The sequence below is a fragment of the Rhinolophus ferrumequinum genome, chromosome 9 (assembly GCF_004115265.2).
Source record: "Rhinolophus ferrumequinum isolate MPI-CBG mRhiFer1 chromosome 9, mRhiFer1_v1.p, whole genome shotgun sequence".
Lineage (NCBI taxonomy): Eukaryota > Metazoa > Chordata > Mammalia > Chiroptera > Rhinolophidae > Rhinolophus > Rhinolophus ferrumequinum.
The window spans coordinates 42,378,062-42,395,126 of NC_046292.1; the positions used below are offsets into that span (position 1 = coordinate 42,378,062).

Genomic DNA, 17,065 nt, shown 5'->3' on the forward strand with positions numbered 1-17,065 from the left:
CATATCTTATATCTAATCTTTAAAATTAAGCATATTAGCTAAGCCTCTACCTATATTACAAATAAGAAAACAGGAGTCTGAAAGGCCAGGTAACTTCAAAGCCCATTTATTTACATTTAACCAAAGTATGTCTCCCATTTAAGTGGTATTAAAAAGCTAAAGAACCACTACAATTTAAGAACAGAAATGATCGAGGAAAAAATTAAAATAAATGAGAGACTAACTATGGAGACAAGTGGAACAAACATTAGACAAGCTAGAAGTCAGGGCATTGGAGCTCTAGGGTAGCTGCCTGATTTGAGTAAATCCATTCTCCTCTCTGGGCCTGTTTCTTCCTCTGTAGGTGGACTAAATGATCCTCTTTCCAGCTCTGACATTCTGCGATTCTACTTAGAAAACAGTGAAGCCAAAAATATGTAAGCAGAAAGAAATGACGTGATTTTTTTTTAAATTGCCCCAATTAAGGAAATAAGAGTGGAGAAAGTCCCGGTGACCAAAACAAGGAAATCAGACAAGCCTTGCAACTCAGAAGACAAGCTGCAACCTGCTGGGTCAGTTGTCACACCTGCTCCTCACATTCCTTCTGAGGGCAGCCCCAGGCCTACACACAAAGCAGTGAATGGAAGTTTTGAGGGGAAACCCTGGACATGGAGACCAACCCCCCCCCCCCGCCCCCCGGGGATAGCTAGTTCTGGATAGTCTTGTCCCCAGCAGAAGCAAGCTGAGTTTCAAAACAGAAGTATGAGGGGCTCCTCCTCGGAAGAAGGAAATAAGAAAGTTGTCTCAACCTGCCTGATACATGGATAGCAACCTGGGCTAGGAAGCCAAACAGAAAGGTTCGGAACCCTGGCTTTGGCACATGGAGGGTGTGTGATTATGAGTTACTCAACCTCTTTGGACCTCTGTTTTCTGACATGTGAAATGAATATAATCTATAGGAGAGAATAAAATTTAAGATGTATTGAACTCGAAGTGCCCAGATTATTCTAGGCACTCTTACCATTTACCTCATTTAATCTTTGCAATAGTGATAAGAAAAATTTGTAGTTTTTTCAACAGACAAGGAAACTGAGGAGAGTAAAATGGAGCAGCATTTGCCCAGCAGAGGAGGATTTGAACTCAGGTTTGCCAACAGTTGGGTTATTTCCAGTAAGCCAATGTCTAAAAGATGATACCGGTGAAAGTGCTTTGAGAATTATTAACGAACTGCTAAAGTGTAAGCCCTCATAGTCCTGAATCGATGCAGAAGTTTAGAAATTATCCAGAAGCAACATTCTAATGAAGGAATGGGCTTCTTCAGGGCTTTTTCCTTTCTTCAGCTTCCCACTTCATCCTTAATCTGCTAATTTTGTAGGCAGTCAGGTGGTAAGTTTTTTGAAAGGACTCTTGAAATAATGGCAGCCTGAGAATGAAAATACTGGATAAGGAGTCAAGAGACTTTCCCGTTCTCGCTGTGCCACAGAAATATTAATCTTGAGAAGGCACTCGCCCTTTCCTTGGTAAAATAAAGGTTTAGGTTAGAGATATTGCCAAGTTTCCTTTAGCTAAGTCACTTCAGTGACTCAGGGAAGTGGAAAGCATGGAGGGAACCGAGAGTGGTCCCTCAAGCTCACTGTCCTGGTTCCCATTCTAACCTGCAGTACATCCGCAGTCCTTCCCACTGCGGGGAAGCCAGCCCACCTCCACCCTCTCCTCTGTTAAGCCCCAGTTGAGCCTTTGAAAAGGCTTAGAGCCTACAAGTAGGAATAGTTACAGACTTAGAGATCTCTGGTGATAAAGTGGATACTTTATCAGCACCAGTGCACACCTGCTACAGCCCCAAGCTGTGAAGGCAGCACCTGAGAGCTACCTCCTCTCAGTTCTTACTGTTGTTTCAGTCTTAGAGGGTAGGCACAGACCACAGAGAAGAGGTGGGAGAAAAAACATGGGGTGGATGCCAGGGAGAGAAACTGAAGTCCAGGACCTAGCTATTTGCTCTAGGATATACCAACCACTCCCTCCTTTGTTACGTGCCCATTGTTTCAGCAATTTCCCAGGAACTGCAGGAACTTGTTTACCAGTAGGCTACCCCACAGAGACCTTCTAGCACACTCAACTTCACCTAAATGAATGGGAATGAGTGAAAATGAGGAGATAGAGACAAGCTGCTAGTTTTTACAGCTAATAGGAAGTAAACGTTTTTAAAGCACATTACCAGTAAAATCTTAGGAAAACCTCAGCTCAGCGTGTGCGGAGGGAGGGAGAGAGAGAGGGAGAGGGGGGAGAGAGAGAGAGAGAGAGAGAGAGAGAGGAGAGGAGAGAGAGAGGGAGAGGGGGGGAGAGAGAGAGAGAGAGAGAGAGAGAGAGAGAGAGAGAGAGAGAAAGAGAGAGAGAGAGAGAGAGAAAGCCAGAGCATAGGGTTCACTGCAGACTGGCTGTAACTATGGGGCAAAAATCTTTTAAACTCTCTCAGAGCCCCACACTTTGGGATTAAGTAAATTGCCAAGGGCACAATGGGAACAGTACCTACTTCCAAATAAGGCAAGGATTCAAAAGAGAGACAGCTTCTGAAACTGACATTTTTTTCTTCTCCACTGGAGAATTCTTGTTTAGAGATAACCTAAGGCTGGTCCCCCTGTCCAACCACAGCAGTTAGTTCTAGCCTCCTCCCTCAGACCCACCCTCCTAACAGTTTGAGAGAGGTTTCCAAATAATCTTATTTTGAAACACCAGTATTTATACCAGCCTGTTAATGCATCTCTGGTGTTTACCAGAGTGGCAGTAAGAAATGCCCGCTCCTGCAAAAAAGTGTTAGAATTTGAAATAAGAAATCCGAGTGGTGGGAAACTAGAGAACAAAGCGATATAAACCTGGAGCAAATGTTCACCAACTCCATCTTTCCGTTTGTGCCTTTTCCATATTTTATTAAATCCGTGTTTTTTTAAAAAATGACAGCAGCGTTATCAAAGACAACATATGTACAAACATTTTACAAAAGAATCGTTACTAATATCAGCTGTCATGGGGCGAGCTGAAGACTAGACGCTGAGTTGCTGGGGCAGAGTCCGGCCTTAAACAAAGACATCTAAAATGTGTTCAGGCAGCTGAAACAGACTTCTTCCCCCGGTGACAAGCATATGCGGTCGGTAATACAAACGATGGTAAAGGAGGATACTACACCGGCCCAATTAGGGGCTCCTCATGAGGCGGGCCATGATACAAGTGGAGCTAATCAAATAACTTACAACGAAGAGAGGAAAAGGGCTGTTTCCCATTGAAACACATTTAAGCCTTCAACAAGGATTGCATCACTTGCAAAACTGCTGGGCTGTGGTACTCGAGTCTTATACAGAAACCCTATGCCAAACTTTCCTTAACTCTTTGAGTCAGGTTTCTTGTTGGACCTAAAGGGAAGGAATTTTAGAAATGCTTCCTTCAAGACAGAAGTCAGAAAAAGGGGTGACCCTGGGACAAGGATCTATTAAACTTGGTGGGGTGGGGAGAGGCAGGGAACTGGGAGGAGAAATGTCTCCCTTGGGCCAAGAATCCAGAAGCGAGAGTCACTTTAGTCTGGAGCCCAGGACTGAAACCCGGTTCTCCACCCCGCCCGTACCTACAAGCTCGGTTGCTTTCTCAACTCCCCAAGTTCCTTGATTTCCACCTTCTTGTACTTCCCTGTCTTCCTCCGGTTGCTGATCACCAAGACGACCACGCCGGCGACGATGGCCGCCACGACCACCACGATGACAGCGATGAGGCCGCTCGTGAGGCGCTTCATGGAGAACTGGGGGGGCTTCTCGTCCAGGTAGTAGATGAGCGTCCGCTCCACCAGGAGGGGCTTGCCGTGCACGTTCACGTCGAGGCCCTGGCGGCCCTGGAACAACGACTCGCCCTTGACGTCCCTCTCGAAATAGTAGGCGGCGTCCGCGATGTCCACGTCGCCGGGGGCCTTCTGCGACGCGTTCTGCCGCAGCTCGATCTGGATGGTGGGCTGCTCGTAGTGCACGGCTGCCAGGAACCTGGGGTGCAGCCGGTACCGCTCGCGGAAGAGCCGCCGCAGCTCGGCGTCCAGGTCCGAGTGGTTGAAGGAGCCGGAGGACGGGCGGTGCCGCAGGTCGATAAGGATGTGGTGGGTCCGCACCAGCTCGTCGCAGCGCAGGTTCAGGTCCCCCTTGTCGGTGCGGCGCACGCCCACGGAGTTCACGCACCAGCACACCGACGTCTGGTTGCACTGGCGGGCCTTGAAGCGGCCCTCGTGGTCGCACTCGGGGTCGTACAGGCCGTCGTTGTCCACCAGCGCGTGCTCGCTCGGCCGCACCAGCTTGCGGCCGCTCTTGTGGCTTCTCATCCGCGCCTTGAGCAGCAGGCACTTGGAGGTCAGCGTGGAGCAGTTGACCTCGAAGTCCGAGCCCAAGGCACGGCACTGGCAGCGGCCCCCCGGGCCGTCCTGGCTGCATGTGGTCATCTTATTGGTTGGGCACGTGCAGTTGTCCTGCGCGGCCGTGTGGCCGGTCACGGCCGCCAGTAGCAGCAGCAGAAACAGCGGCAGCGAGGGCGACGGCAGCTCGAGACCCGGGCCACCGGCCATGGTGCGGCCGGGGAGCGCAGACAGGACGCTGGGCAGAGGGGCGCTGGGGCTCTGATGGGCTCCGGCTCCGCGGTCTGGGACAGTCTCCAGGCGTCTGCCGCCGGCCGCTCCCTCCCGCACTTATACTCTGCCGGACCTGCCCAGCTGGTTCCGCCGCCAACTCACCCTCTGGTATTTGGGTGACACATCCTGCACCCCCCCGCCCCCAGGCACCCCGGCACCCGCGTCCTACTGAAGGCACAGCGCGCCCTACGCTGCCCGGCGATAGGATCAGGAGAGCGGAGGCTGCTCCCGCCTCCTCTGGACCGAAAGCCCGAGAGAGGAGAACCGATACTCACCTGCGAGCAGCCTGGGACACGCCCCCGGCCCGCCCGGCCCCACCTGGGAGGGACCTGCCTTTGGAGCGACTTCTAGCTGAGAACTTCGGGCGTCCTGGCCGCTCTCCTGGGCTGGCATTCTCAGGAATTTCATTGAAAAGTATCACGGGACTGTCACGCTTTTGTCCCCTCCCCTCACCTCAGTCCTGGCAGGTAACTATCAGACCCATTTTATAGCTGATGCACTTGAGGCTTAGAGACTTACAGTCGGCCAGCCATCTTTTTCCTCAGATGCCTGGGGGCGGGGGGGGGGGGGGTCTTTGGTTCTCTGCCTGGCTGTTAGGAGACCACAAATAAATGTTTATGGAAACGGAGTGGTGCAGATCTGAAGAAAGGTTAGGGAGCAGTTATGTTATGGTATCATGAGTGAAAACTAGGTGTCCTGGTGTCCAATGTATCAGAAATTCTATTAACCACTTTTTTTCCTCCTACACACACAAACATAATATTTATGAATGTACTCTGTATAGGGAGAAAAAAAGGAACAAATTCTTACAGAGAACCAGCAAGATTATAGGGAGTTCTTTGTACAATTTGATTCTAAAAGAACAAATCATTGTTTTTCTTTTTCTGTGTCCCATATACTACGTAGCTGAACCACTGCAAATAAAGAATGGAACTTGTGGGAAATTGCTTGTCTGACACTGTGTGGCTACTGTAATGGGATAGGGGGATTGCAATCTTTTTAAATCATTGAGAAAGTCCAGAGTTTCAAAGCTTTGGTAAGATTAACAATAATTAACAAGCTATAATTATTCCCAGCTCCTCTACAATTTATATGTTCAAAATTTAAAGAACACCAGCTGTAGTACAAGGGTGTTGTTTAACACATGAAAGCCAGCTAGGCCTCTACCCCATTATTTTTCAAGCAATACCTGAGGCAGGTAGGTGGAAATATATTATTCTCCCTCTGCAGGTAGAGAAAGCAGAGACATGTGGGGGGAAATTTCTTGTAAACAAGCACCAGGCATTGTGGGAATACTCTTGGGCTGGCTACATCCACTGTTTCTGTTCAGGTTCTTAGCCTACTCATGTTCCAGTTTCTTATCCACTCTCCAACCCCCAGTCCAACATGTGTCAGTTTTTCCTAAATCTGAAATCTGTGCCCATCTCTTTCCTGTGAAGAACCCTTCAACCACAAAGTAGAAGGTGTTCTTGGCTCCTAACATAAAATTTATTCTTAAATTACCGCACACACACGATCATATATGACCTTGGGCAAGCTACTTAACTTCTCTGTGTCTTAGTTGACTCATCTGTAAAATGGGGATAATAAAAGTACCTACCTAACAAGGGAGGTGTGAGAATTAATGTAGATAACCTGCTTAGAACAGTATCTGTTCTAACAGTATCTGTATTTAATAAGCATAAATAAAAGTGTCAAATGCTGTCATGGTTACCATCCTAATCATCATCATCTTCATCTTTTCTCTGCCAGCCTCTCCAGTCTTCCTCATGTTTTCAAGCCTTTGTACAGTCATCTACCTGGAGTCTCCTCTTCTTCGTCTATTTAGTACATAATTGTGTTATTCTACTCAGCCCTTGGGTCCCCTCCCGGAAGCCTTCCCTGATATGTCCTCCCTATTGCACGCAGGGGTGTGCCCCTTCTCTATACTTTCCTAATTCCTGTAACAGATGATAACGGCAACACGAACTTTTCTGGCCTTCTGTCCTCCCATCTAAAATGAAGATAATAGCATCTCTGTTTCATAGGTCATTCAGATAATTAAATCTAAATAGATAAGACAGTAGATGGCAAAGCTTGGTAAACTGTAAGACACTGTGAAAATGTTAGGTTTCATTTTTATTTTAAAGATATCTATCCTATTTTATCACTTTTCCAGCTATGACTAGGTAGTCACAATCCGCTATAATGGCAAAGTCACCTGCTTGATAGTTCAACGGCCCCAGGCTGGCAAGAGGAACACTGATGAGCAATGGTTCTCAGGGCTGAGGAATGTACACAGTGGTGTGTTTGACTACTTAGCTACGACAACCCTGAATGGCTGGGTCCTACTCAGGCTAGTGCTCAGAGGACTACAAACCTCCGCCTTTTCCATCCTTGTCAAGTTTTGGGAGAAAGGGAATAAAAGGAGCCTGTTCTCAATATCCTCAGTGGCAGATGAAATGAACCAAGATCGCCAGCCCATCCTACCACTTTTTTAAATTCTGTGGTTGTCCCAGGCTTTCCCCAATAGGCACCCAAACACAAGGGTGAGTTTATTTAATAAGTACAGCCCCCGCTCTGATGCTCCCTCTCCCTTTGCCTGGTTCCTGCCTAGGTGTGCAAAATATCACTGTTAGCTTTATGTCTTTTTATGTTTTTAATTTTATTTTCTAATATTTAACAAAAGCGTTCCATGAACTCAGACTTGTCAAGGGTATATCAAGGGCAGGCAGGAACCACATCTGTGCAGTATAGCGCAGCATCAGCTTATGTGAGGCACTCAGTAATGTTTATCAGGTTAATTCCCGTTAAGATGTACCCAGAATGTTGCATATCAATATACTTCCTAGGAATGTTCTTGTTGGTCGTTTCTATACTCCTACTCCAATTCTCATCTCCTACCTCAGCCACAAACCTCTATGCCCACGCTAACCTACTCCCCAAATACCCGACTTCCAGAAAGACTGGGTAATTACCCTGCACGTTATGTTTGCTTTTATGCACGATCCCCAACTGTATCGGCCTTGTAGCTGTAGGGAGGAAGAATAGGGTCTGATGAGGCTAAGAGCATGCATGCATTCTGGAGGAGAGCAGTGTAGTGCGGTTGAAAGAAAACGGACTTTGGATCTAGTGACACTTTGCCTCAAGTTCTGGTTTTACAGCATTCACGGACTGGTTTTGAGCATCTGAGCCTCTATTGTAAGATGGAGGGTTATGATGCCTACATTTCCCCAACATCTGGGAACAGAATTACTTCCCATCTTGTGATTAGGAACTTCATTCTTCCTCTATCCTTGTGCTGTTTTCTAAACTGGTGTCGAGTATCTGGTTTTCCTTGGTATGCGGCCAATACCAGCACATCAGTTTTATATGAAGGGTGTGATTTACAAAAACAAAAAACAAAAATAAACCTGTGTTTGATTAACAACAAAAAAAAAGACTTACCATCCATAATTACTTTAATGATTCAAGATAAAGAATAGAAAACACCTAACGCAGATGTTTGGCATATACTAAGTAGAGTTCATCTTAGCTATTATTATTAGCTGTCTCAGAAATGTGAGATTAAAGGTTTCTGCACAAAGACGGTGATTGTGGGGATTGACGAAGATCAGGTCCAAGGAGCTGAGCGTGAGGGAGGGGAGCTGCCTGAGAGACCGCATCATCCGACCACCAGGACGTAAGAAGATGGAGAACATCTAGATAGTGCCTTCGCATTTCTACTCTCATTATCTGTTGAAATCCCTACAACACCCCCGGGGAGTAGAGATGGAAGATACTATTATGCCTATTTTACAGATGTGGAAACAGGCCTTGGGAGGAGAAGGGAAGGACTTGCTCACGGTCACATGCTTACAAGTGGTGGGGCCAGGCCTAGAGTCCACTGCAAGCGTACATCGAAATAAACAAAGATGGAAGAGGATTGAAGGGGTGAAGAGGCTAGAGTCTCTTCTCAGGTTCCTTGGGTTTTCTTTACTTTTTCTTTCTTTTCCTTAACTGTACAAATATTTTTTTTAGAAAGTTTTGGTTTTATGAAGAGCAAAAACCAGCTAATTATGTAGGGCACATCAGTGAGCCCACGCCTGAAAACTTTAGGCTTTAAACCATTAACCAACCACCAGATCCTCTGCCTTGTGGAAGTGGCGCATTGTCTCTGCTTTGCTGTGGGGAAACAGTTTAAATTCTGCTGCCAGGCTATGGGCAGGTCCTTCTCCTTGGTTTCCTCTTTTGTAGAACAGGAACAATGGTTACCTCTTACAGACATTGTGGGAATTCAGTGGTGAGATGTTTGTGAAGCTGCCTGGGCCACGTTGGGGAGAGCCCTCACTCTTCTGTCTGGCCTGACCACAGTCAGCTTCCGCCTCCATCAGGAGCAGCCACTGAGACCATGGGCAGTGCCCAGAGACCAGTCAGCGTTTCCCTTCCTCCTCAGAATGGGCTTGGAGCCCTAGAGGAAGCAGGTGATCCTTCAGCCAGAATGCAGCAAAGGCAGAGAGAGAAGTGGGCTGTGGCGATGGAGGAAGGAGGCCCCACTAAAGAACGGGAAGTCAGCCCAGGCTTGGGGAGTAGGGGTGCAGAGAATGGAATACATAAGGGAAGATACAACTCTATCTTCCGTGTTTTATTTCTTTAAAAATGTGAGTCAAGAATTATAAAATATTAGAATTCAAAAAAGCCAGGGGATGGGTACACTCTCTATATTTTGTTGTTTACTATTATTAAAATGTTTAAGATTTTAAAAATGTTAAATCAAGTCAATCCCTCAAATTAAGTTTTGGAAGAAGTATTTGGGTAAAATTTCTGGTTTTGCTTCTACCTGTCTTTTTTCCATTTCCATAGTTTCTATTATTAATATGAAACTGCCATTTGTTGATCACTGACATTGTGCCAGACACTTAATTAATAAATTCCCCATAATCCTCCCAATAACTCTACAGAATAATTCCTCTGGTCCCCTTTCCCCTGATGAGGGACTGAGGCATAGGATCACACAGCTAAGAATCAGTAGAGGAGGGATTTGAACCAGGTCTGGTGACATGAACATTTACACTTTTCAGTGACAGTATAATCTCTTACTGAAGAGTCTTTTTTTTTTTTTTTTTTTTTTTAAGTGAGTGAGAATAGGTCAGGGATGGAAACTGGGCGTGGTTTGGGTCCCGGCTGCCTAGGTGACAGAGTCAGACAATCTTTTCACTTTTTTGGAGACAATAGTTTCCCTGTTTGCGCTTGCTCATTTAGGTGGGTCCTGACTCAGTGTTTTAGGAGATCTTGGTTGTGATATCTGTGGTTCTGCTTGGTTTTTGTAGTTTATCAGGATTTGAAAGGTGACCCCAATTTCACTTGAATAGTGTGTGTCATGGTTTCATTTCAGTATCCCCTGTCTGTGGTTTTCTCTTTGTGATCTTCCTATTGTGACTTCCTCGTCAGGAATAACAAACTTTAAATGGCTCCCCTCACACTTGGGTCTCTTCTTCCAGGGGGTAGTTGGCTCCTTTTCCAAGGGCTTTATACTCAGGGAAAAGCCAATAAAACACCCAGTAACTTTGTATTAATAGTTACTTTGTAGTTCATCTCACTGGCTCTTGGGCCCTTCAGTTTCCAGAGAGATTTGGCAACAAAAGAGGAGAGATTGGGAAATCTTGTCACAACATTTTCCAGGCAGCCAGGCTCAAACTTCACGTTTATGAGTCATGGTGCTTCCTTTCCCAGAGCTGGCCAGGTGATGTGTGACACCCGTAGAGGGGCGTGGAGGTATTTGCTGTTTCTAAGCACTTCCAGCTGTTCGGGTGGTGAGGCAGGTGGTCAGAGGTCTCAAATGCGCTGTTGCCACCCGCAAATTAAACAGTCTTTCTGGGCAGTCCTGCTCCAAGTGCTGCTCCTTAGAATTATTGAAAAGGATCTTAGAGGTCATTTATTCTAGTCTCCCACCCAAAGAGAAGAATCCCTTCTCCAAATCCTAAACAAGTACTTATGCACCACCTGGGATAATGAAACATCCGTCCTTCTCTGCAAGACTGCCCATGCTGGACCCAAGCACTTTACAAGAAAGTGTATCATAGTATTTAGGAAAATTCTGTGCCTCTGTAATTTTCACAAACTAATCCAAATTTCCATTCTTGGAGTGATAAAGAGTAAGTGATTTTCACCTTCCACCCTGATTCCTCAGGTATTTATCTGAAGCCGGCTCTCCTGTCCACCCAGTTCTCCTCCTTTCTCCTTCTTGCCTCTTCCTTTGCCTTTTCTTTTTGTGAAACATCCCTGTTCCCGCATCCTCCTGTGCCTAACTCACATCCTGGGTTGTGGCGTTGTTTCCACCAGTGGCCCAGTTTCACAAGTCACCTTATGTAACCTGGCCCTGTCGGGAGATGCCAGCAGAGGATTCCCCCGGAAGCTGTGAAAGAAGGGTTTGCTCCTGTTCTCCCACCTCTCTCCTCTCCTTTGCCTAAGAAGGTAGGTGGACCCCAAACTGTCCTTTACCTGCTACTGATTTCCTTTTGGCTAAGAACAGATGGTTTCTGGTTAATATCTACTTATAATATCTACAAGTTATTGAGAGCCTATCATGGCTTATCTTTATCCTTGCAACATCTAAATGAGGTAGGTTCTGTTATTCTCACTTTATAAACAAGGAAACTCAGGCAAAACCGTACTTGCCCAAGAATACATAGACAGTAAATGGAAGGGGGAGAATTCATATTTTTTTGGTCTGACTCTGAGATTATGCTCTTTCTGTTACACCATGCTGCTACAGACTATGTGAATTTCCCGAACCCAAATGTTTTAAATGGTACCACTCTTTTGTACAAGTTCACTAGTACAACTTCAAGTTCAAGTTCACTTTTGTATAAGGTCACTAGTGTACAACTTCAAACTACATCCCAACCTCTTTTTCTTCTCCATCTGTCAAGTCAGAGCATCAAAATAGTCTCTCAACTGAATCCAGGTAATGACAGGGCTTCGATTTTATCTGACAGCTTACAGTGTTACGATGTGATGTCTTGGTTGAACGTACACTTTTAGGGAAGCAGACCGGGTACTACCAGCATTGTGCAGGTGAAGAAAGTCCCTCCTAGTGCAGCTTAGTAGTTTTGCCAAAGCTGGAGGGCAGGGCAGAAGCTTTCAGTCTTCCCGGCAGTAGACACTTTCCTGAGCGCTGGTGCTGCCCTTCCCCTGGGTACAAGCAAACCAGCCATCTCCTCTGCCCTGATTTGCCTTTCTGCTCCTCCCTGCCTCTGTGGCTGTCCATCTTGAGGTGCCTCCAGGCCCATCGGACCAGGAGCCCAGTGTGCTAAGGGGCTTGGACTCCACTCCTACTCTCAGCAGTTGTGACTCACTGGTCTCCACTGGGGATGGAAGTAGACGCGAGGAGTGGGAGAGAGGAAAAGTTCAAAAGTCTAGGGAGAATGAACAGGCGTGAGAGAAGAGACTTCCTTGTTCTCCAATGCGGGGTTGTAGGGGTCCAAGATGAAAGGCCAGAAAGATCTCATTGTTCCTCTGGCTTCAGTGGGATGCAAGAAATTGGACTCATTTCTTTGGATTCATGTGCCAAGTCCTGGCTCTGTCAGCTAAACTTCAGCTATCACCTTTCAAACCATGAACGATGGGCAAATCGGGACTGCCCTCAAAAGCTTCAGGACCCTGGGAACCTGCCAACCAGAAGGCAACTAGGAACCAACAGAACTAACCCTCTCAGCCCTCTCACCTCCTTTCCCCACCCACACAACTGATTTCTCATACACCCATTCACCATCTATTCAGCCAGCCGGGCATCACTGATTCATTTCAAACCCTTACTGACTGCCAACCATGTGCCAGCCCTATACTAGGCTGAGGGCGTAAAAGGCTAATCACACCAAACCCCTGACTCTGAGTAGCTCCCGGTCCATGCAGCAACAACTACCTAGTGGGGGCTCAATAGATATTTGTTGAATAAATAACAGACACATATGAATGATTACAATAAAGAGTTCTAAACCACACTTCCCATCCTCTCTACTAACACGGATAATTTACCTAGAGTTGTAGAATACATCAGTAGAAAAACCTAACTTGCTCTTTATCTTGGCTTTTTTTCTCAATGATGAGTCTCTAGAGCTTGGGGTGGGGGTAGGTGGGAGATGGGGGTGGGGGAACAACCCAACCCAATGAATAACATTTGCATAAAAAAAGGCAACTGAAACTGAAATAACATTTGGCATAAAAGACAATCTAAAGAGAGAACGTTTTAGTGATAAAAATGACAATCCAAATCAATAACATCAAAGAAAGTTATAGTTGGCGATGACAGTTTCAAGAGTGCTAGTCCAGTAGTTCTAATCTGTTTTGAGTCATGGAATCCATTTCTGAGTGATGGATTTTTCTCCTCAGATAAATGCAACTGTACACATTCACTAAAGTTTGTGCAGTCCCTGCGGCAATATCACAGATTCCCTGAAGTTTATTCATTCCACCCCCAGTTTAGGATCTCTGATAGAGTTCAGTGCCTTCACCTCATTGAACAGAGACAGTAAAATGACTTCTTCAAGGTCACACAGCTAGTTAGTGAAAACATTAGGCAGTTTGGTTTTAAGAAGAAACTCAGAAACCAGCTGCCTGAGTTCAAATCCTGACTTCATCATTTACCAGCTCCTCGACTGTCACTAAACCACTTACATTCTCTGTGCCTTGGTTTTCTCATCTGTACAATGGAGATAACAGTGACCTCCTTCATAAGATTATTGTGAGGATTAGGAGTCCTCCATGTTAAAATCTGTGCGCAAACTGTTTTTGTAAAAGGCAAGGTAGTAAATATTTCAGACTCTGTGGGCCAAAGCACAAAATTCAAGGCTACTGTGGAGGTATTTGTAGAATTATCTAAAAATGTAAAAGGCATTCTTAGCTTATGAACGATACAAAAACAGTGTTTGGTCCATGGGTTTGTAGTTTGCGGGCCCTTATCTTAGAGCAGTCCCTGGCACCCAGAAAGTGCTGCCAAACTAAGGCTCTTCCAAACTCCAAGAACACCTCCATGTAGCAAAATAACAACAGGAAACAAGGTGTTGGCTGACCAACTCAGCCAACCTGTTTGTTGCAAATAAGCTGAGGTTACTAAGGTACATAATCCCCGCTCTGCCCTATGGGAGACTCCTTCTCATCTACATCCAGCTCAAGCCGGCAAAGCGGCCAAAGCTCTAATTATTTTCAGGAGGCCTCAAGTCAGGTGCCAGCATCATGGGGCAGAGACAGACGGGAAGAGCTGGAATGGGGCCCACAGGCCTTGGTTTCTGGGCAGAGACAGAGACACAGGAAGGAGAAAGGGCCTTTCCCACAGCTACCAGTGTTCTGGGCCCTGGAGCTCTCGGCTGTCTAGCAGCTGTGGGGTGTTGGGAACACCCTGACTCCTGCACCTCTAGGAGGCCGGTTCTGCCAGGTGAGCTACCATCTGCCCACACCTACCCTACTTTAGAGCAGCCCTGCCCGGGGCAGCTCCAGACACAAACTCACCCTCAGTGAGTTAGAAGGGACTCCGTCACCTACGTCCAATTGCTTCTTTGTACAGATAGGAATACTAAGGTCCAGGTTGGCGAAGTGACTTTCCCGAGATCAAATAACAAGCATAGCTTCACTGGGATTGGAAACCTGGGCTCCTGCCTGCGCTTATGAAGGTTTTCATCTTTGGCACGTAATGGAAACTGGAGGAGTCGTCCAGTCTGATTTTTTTGACGCTCATCACGATGCAACTGGATTTGACCTGGACACAAGCCTTTGCAGACAGAGTGCATTAAATTGGTTTGTCAACATTTCCTTAGCTTTTATGAGCTAGGCTGTGTGCTGGATGAAAAAGCTGAGGAAAGAAAAAGAAGATTCAATTTCTGAATTCAAGAATCTCACCTGACAATTCCGTATGATTATTGTTACTCATGGGTGGGTTTGCACATTTGTTCATTCATTCAACAAACATTACTGAGCATCCACTTGGTGGCAGGAACTGCATTGGATGCCGGGAATCCAGCATTATTAAAGTCTTTGCTTTTGTGGAAATTCTAATGTAGCGGGGGGGATAAACAATAAACAAATACAAGTGCAGAGTAGGGTGCAGGTAGATGTTTAACAACAGGTTCTCCAGAGGGAGAGAGAGAGAGAGAGAGAGAGGAAGGGGAATACCATGAGTTAGTATTTTATTGGGGTACTCTCCCCATGGCTAATTTTAGGCTACCAACATGGCATCACTGAACATCAATTTGGGAGCAATACACGTGATCAGCTCTTGCAAGCTGGTGTGAACTGACTTCAGCACAGCACTGCAAAGATACTGTGACAGGGGGCTGGCCCGGTGGCTCAGGCGGTTAGAGCTCCGTGCTCCTAACTCCGAAGGCTGCTGGTTCGATTCCCACGTGGGCCAGTGGGCTCTCAACCACAAGGTTGCTAGTTCAATTCCTCGACTCCCGTAAGGGATGGTGGGTTGTGCCCCCTACAGCTAGAAAAAACGGCAACTGGACCTGGAGCTGAATGGTATACTCCACAACTAAGATTGAAAGGACAACAACTTGACTTGGAAAAAAAAAAGGTCCTGGAAGTATACACTGTTCCCCAATAAAGTCCTGTTCCCCTTCAAAAAAAAAAAAAAGATACTGTGACAGATGATAAGAGCTTTAAGAGAAAGAAGCAGCTTGAGGAGATGGAGAGTGTAGAAGAGTACTAACTTAGACAGGCTGGTCAGGGCAGGCTTCTCTGAGGAGGTGAGATTTGAACCGAGACCTGAATGAACTATGGAAGCCAGTTGTTTAGTGAATGTTTAGAAAATGAGCATCCCAGGCAGAGGGAACAGCACATGCAAAGGCCCTGAGTCAGGAACGTGCTTGCCCTGCTTGGGGAATGGCAAGAAGGCCAGTCTGCAATGAGCACATGGAAGCACACAGAAGGGGTGACTGAATTCAATAGGTATGTGGAGCAGTCGTGGAGGAAAGAGTTGAGACAGGCTTCCTGGAGAAGAAGGGAATCTTGAAATATGAGTAAGGGTTACAAGGGAGGTGGGAGTTTAGGGGCCGAAATGGAAAGAGAGGGGAGTCATGGGGAGAAAGAATGGTGTGGGCAAAGACACTAAAGGACGACAGGGTGGAACAGAGCCATATGGCTGTGGTGTCGGGAGCATGTGACCAATCCAGGCTACATAGGTAAGCCACCTCAGGAAGGGCCTTAGGCCTAGTGACCGTTTTCCACTAGGGACAGACATAGATCTATTTTTGACTTAGAAAGGTCACTGAAGCAGGCATTTGTGAAAGATGCATTTGATGGGGAGACACAGGAGTCAGAGAGATGACACTGGAGAAAGGATGAGGGCCAGATTTCAGGCAGAAAGGAAGGGATGGATTTGGAACAACAACCTTCTTTCTCTTTAATGAGTCACACTGAGGGCTTTCACACGTTCCATCTTTCCCCATCTTCACAGCAGCCCTCTGAGGTACGTGGGCTACTTGGTGTGGTGGGTTAAAAATGGCTGTAAATCTTTGACACTCCTCCAATGTCTTTCCCTTGAATCTAGGCTGGCCACATGTCTCATTTAGAACCAACAGAATGCAACGTAAGGGACACAGAGGGACTTCCAAGGCTAGGTCAGAAGCAAGCTGTCTGTTTCTGCGTTGGTCTCTTAGCGTGCTTCCTCTGGGGGAAGCCAGTGTCATGTGAAAAGCCTGACTACCCTGAGACCACCGTGCTGTGAAGAAGTCCCAGCTAGCCATGTGGAGAGGCCACATGGTGACAGAAAGCCAACCAGTTCCCAGCTGTTCCAGCCCTCCCAGCCCAGCTGCCAGAAATGGGAGCGAAAAAGCCACTTTGGGCATCCAGCCTAGTCAAGCCTCCAGATGAGTCCAGTCCCAGCCAACATCTGACTGCAACTTCATGACACCCCAGCTGGAGTCTCCTAGCTGAACGCAGTCAGCTCAGAACCCTGAGAGGTAATCGTTGTTGCAAGCCATTATGTTTTGGGATGGTTTGTCATACAACAATAAATAACTAGAGCACGTGCTATTATCCCATTTTGGATGGAGAATTGAAGCTCAGAGAGATTAGGAGGACTTGTCAAAGTCACATGGCTGATAAGTGGCAGAGCCAGAGCTAAACCCAGCTGTGCTGACCTTTAGAACTGCTGTTTCAATTCTTTCTTGCTGTGTTACCATCCCTTTCCATGCCCTGGGACCAAAAAGGTCAGGGATGAAGGTGGCCAGCCATCTGAGTCTTTTTGCCAGCCCAGTGGGGAGGTCCACTCATGATGTTTATAGCAGCTCTGTTCTCTGGGGAGTAAGAGAAGTATGTCCCCTCCAGAATCCTGATGCCCCGGGGTGCCTCTTCCTAGCCTGTCTCCATGTTCTCCCTCTCTCCATTCAAGCCCTGCTCTAAACCAGGGGCTCCCTTGGGAATGAAGGACTCACGTTTACTGAGCGTCATTTGGCTGAATATTTGTACATAGCGTTAGCT

The 17,065-nt window shown here is 46.6% G+C and overlaps 1 protein-coding gene across 1 annotated transcript; it reads right to left on the reverse strand.

Moving 5' to 3' along the window:
- Positions 1–2,882: 2,882 nt before the first annotated feature.
- TACSTD2 (tumor associated calcium signal transducer 2) lies at positions 2,883–4,763 on the reverse strand. The gene has a single exon (XM_033113258.1). The coding sequence runs from the start codon at positions 4,565–4,567 to the stop codon at positions 3,593–3,595; it is 975 nt and encodes a 324-aa protein (XP_032969149.1). The 5' UTR covers positions 4,568–4,763; the 3' UTR covers positions 2,883–3,592.
- Positions 4,764–17,065: the final 12,302 nt, after the last annotated feature.

Coding starts and splice junctions, on each gene's coding strand:
- TACSTD2 (XM_033113258.1), bottom strand. CDS start 4,567: ATGGCCGGTGGCCCGGGTCTCGAGCTGCCGTCGCCCTCGCTGCCGCTG.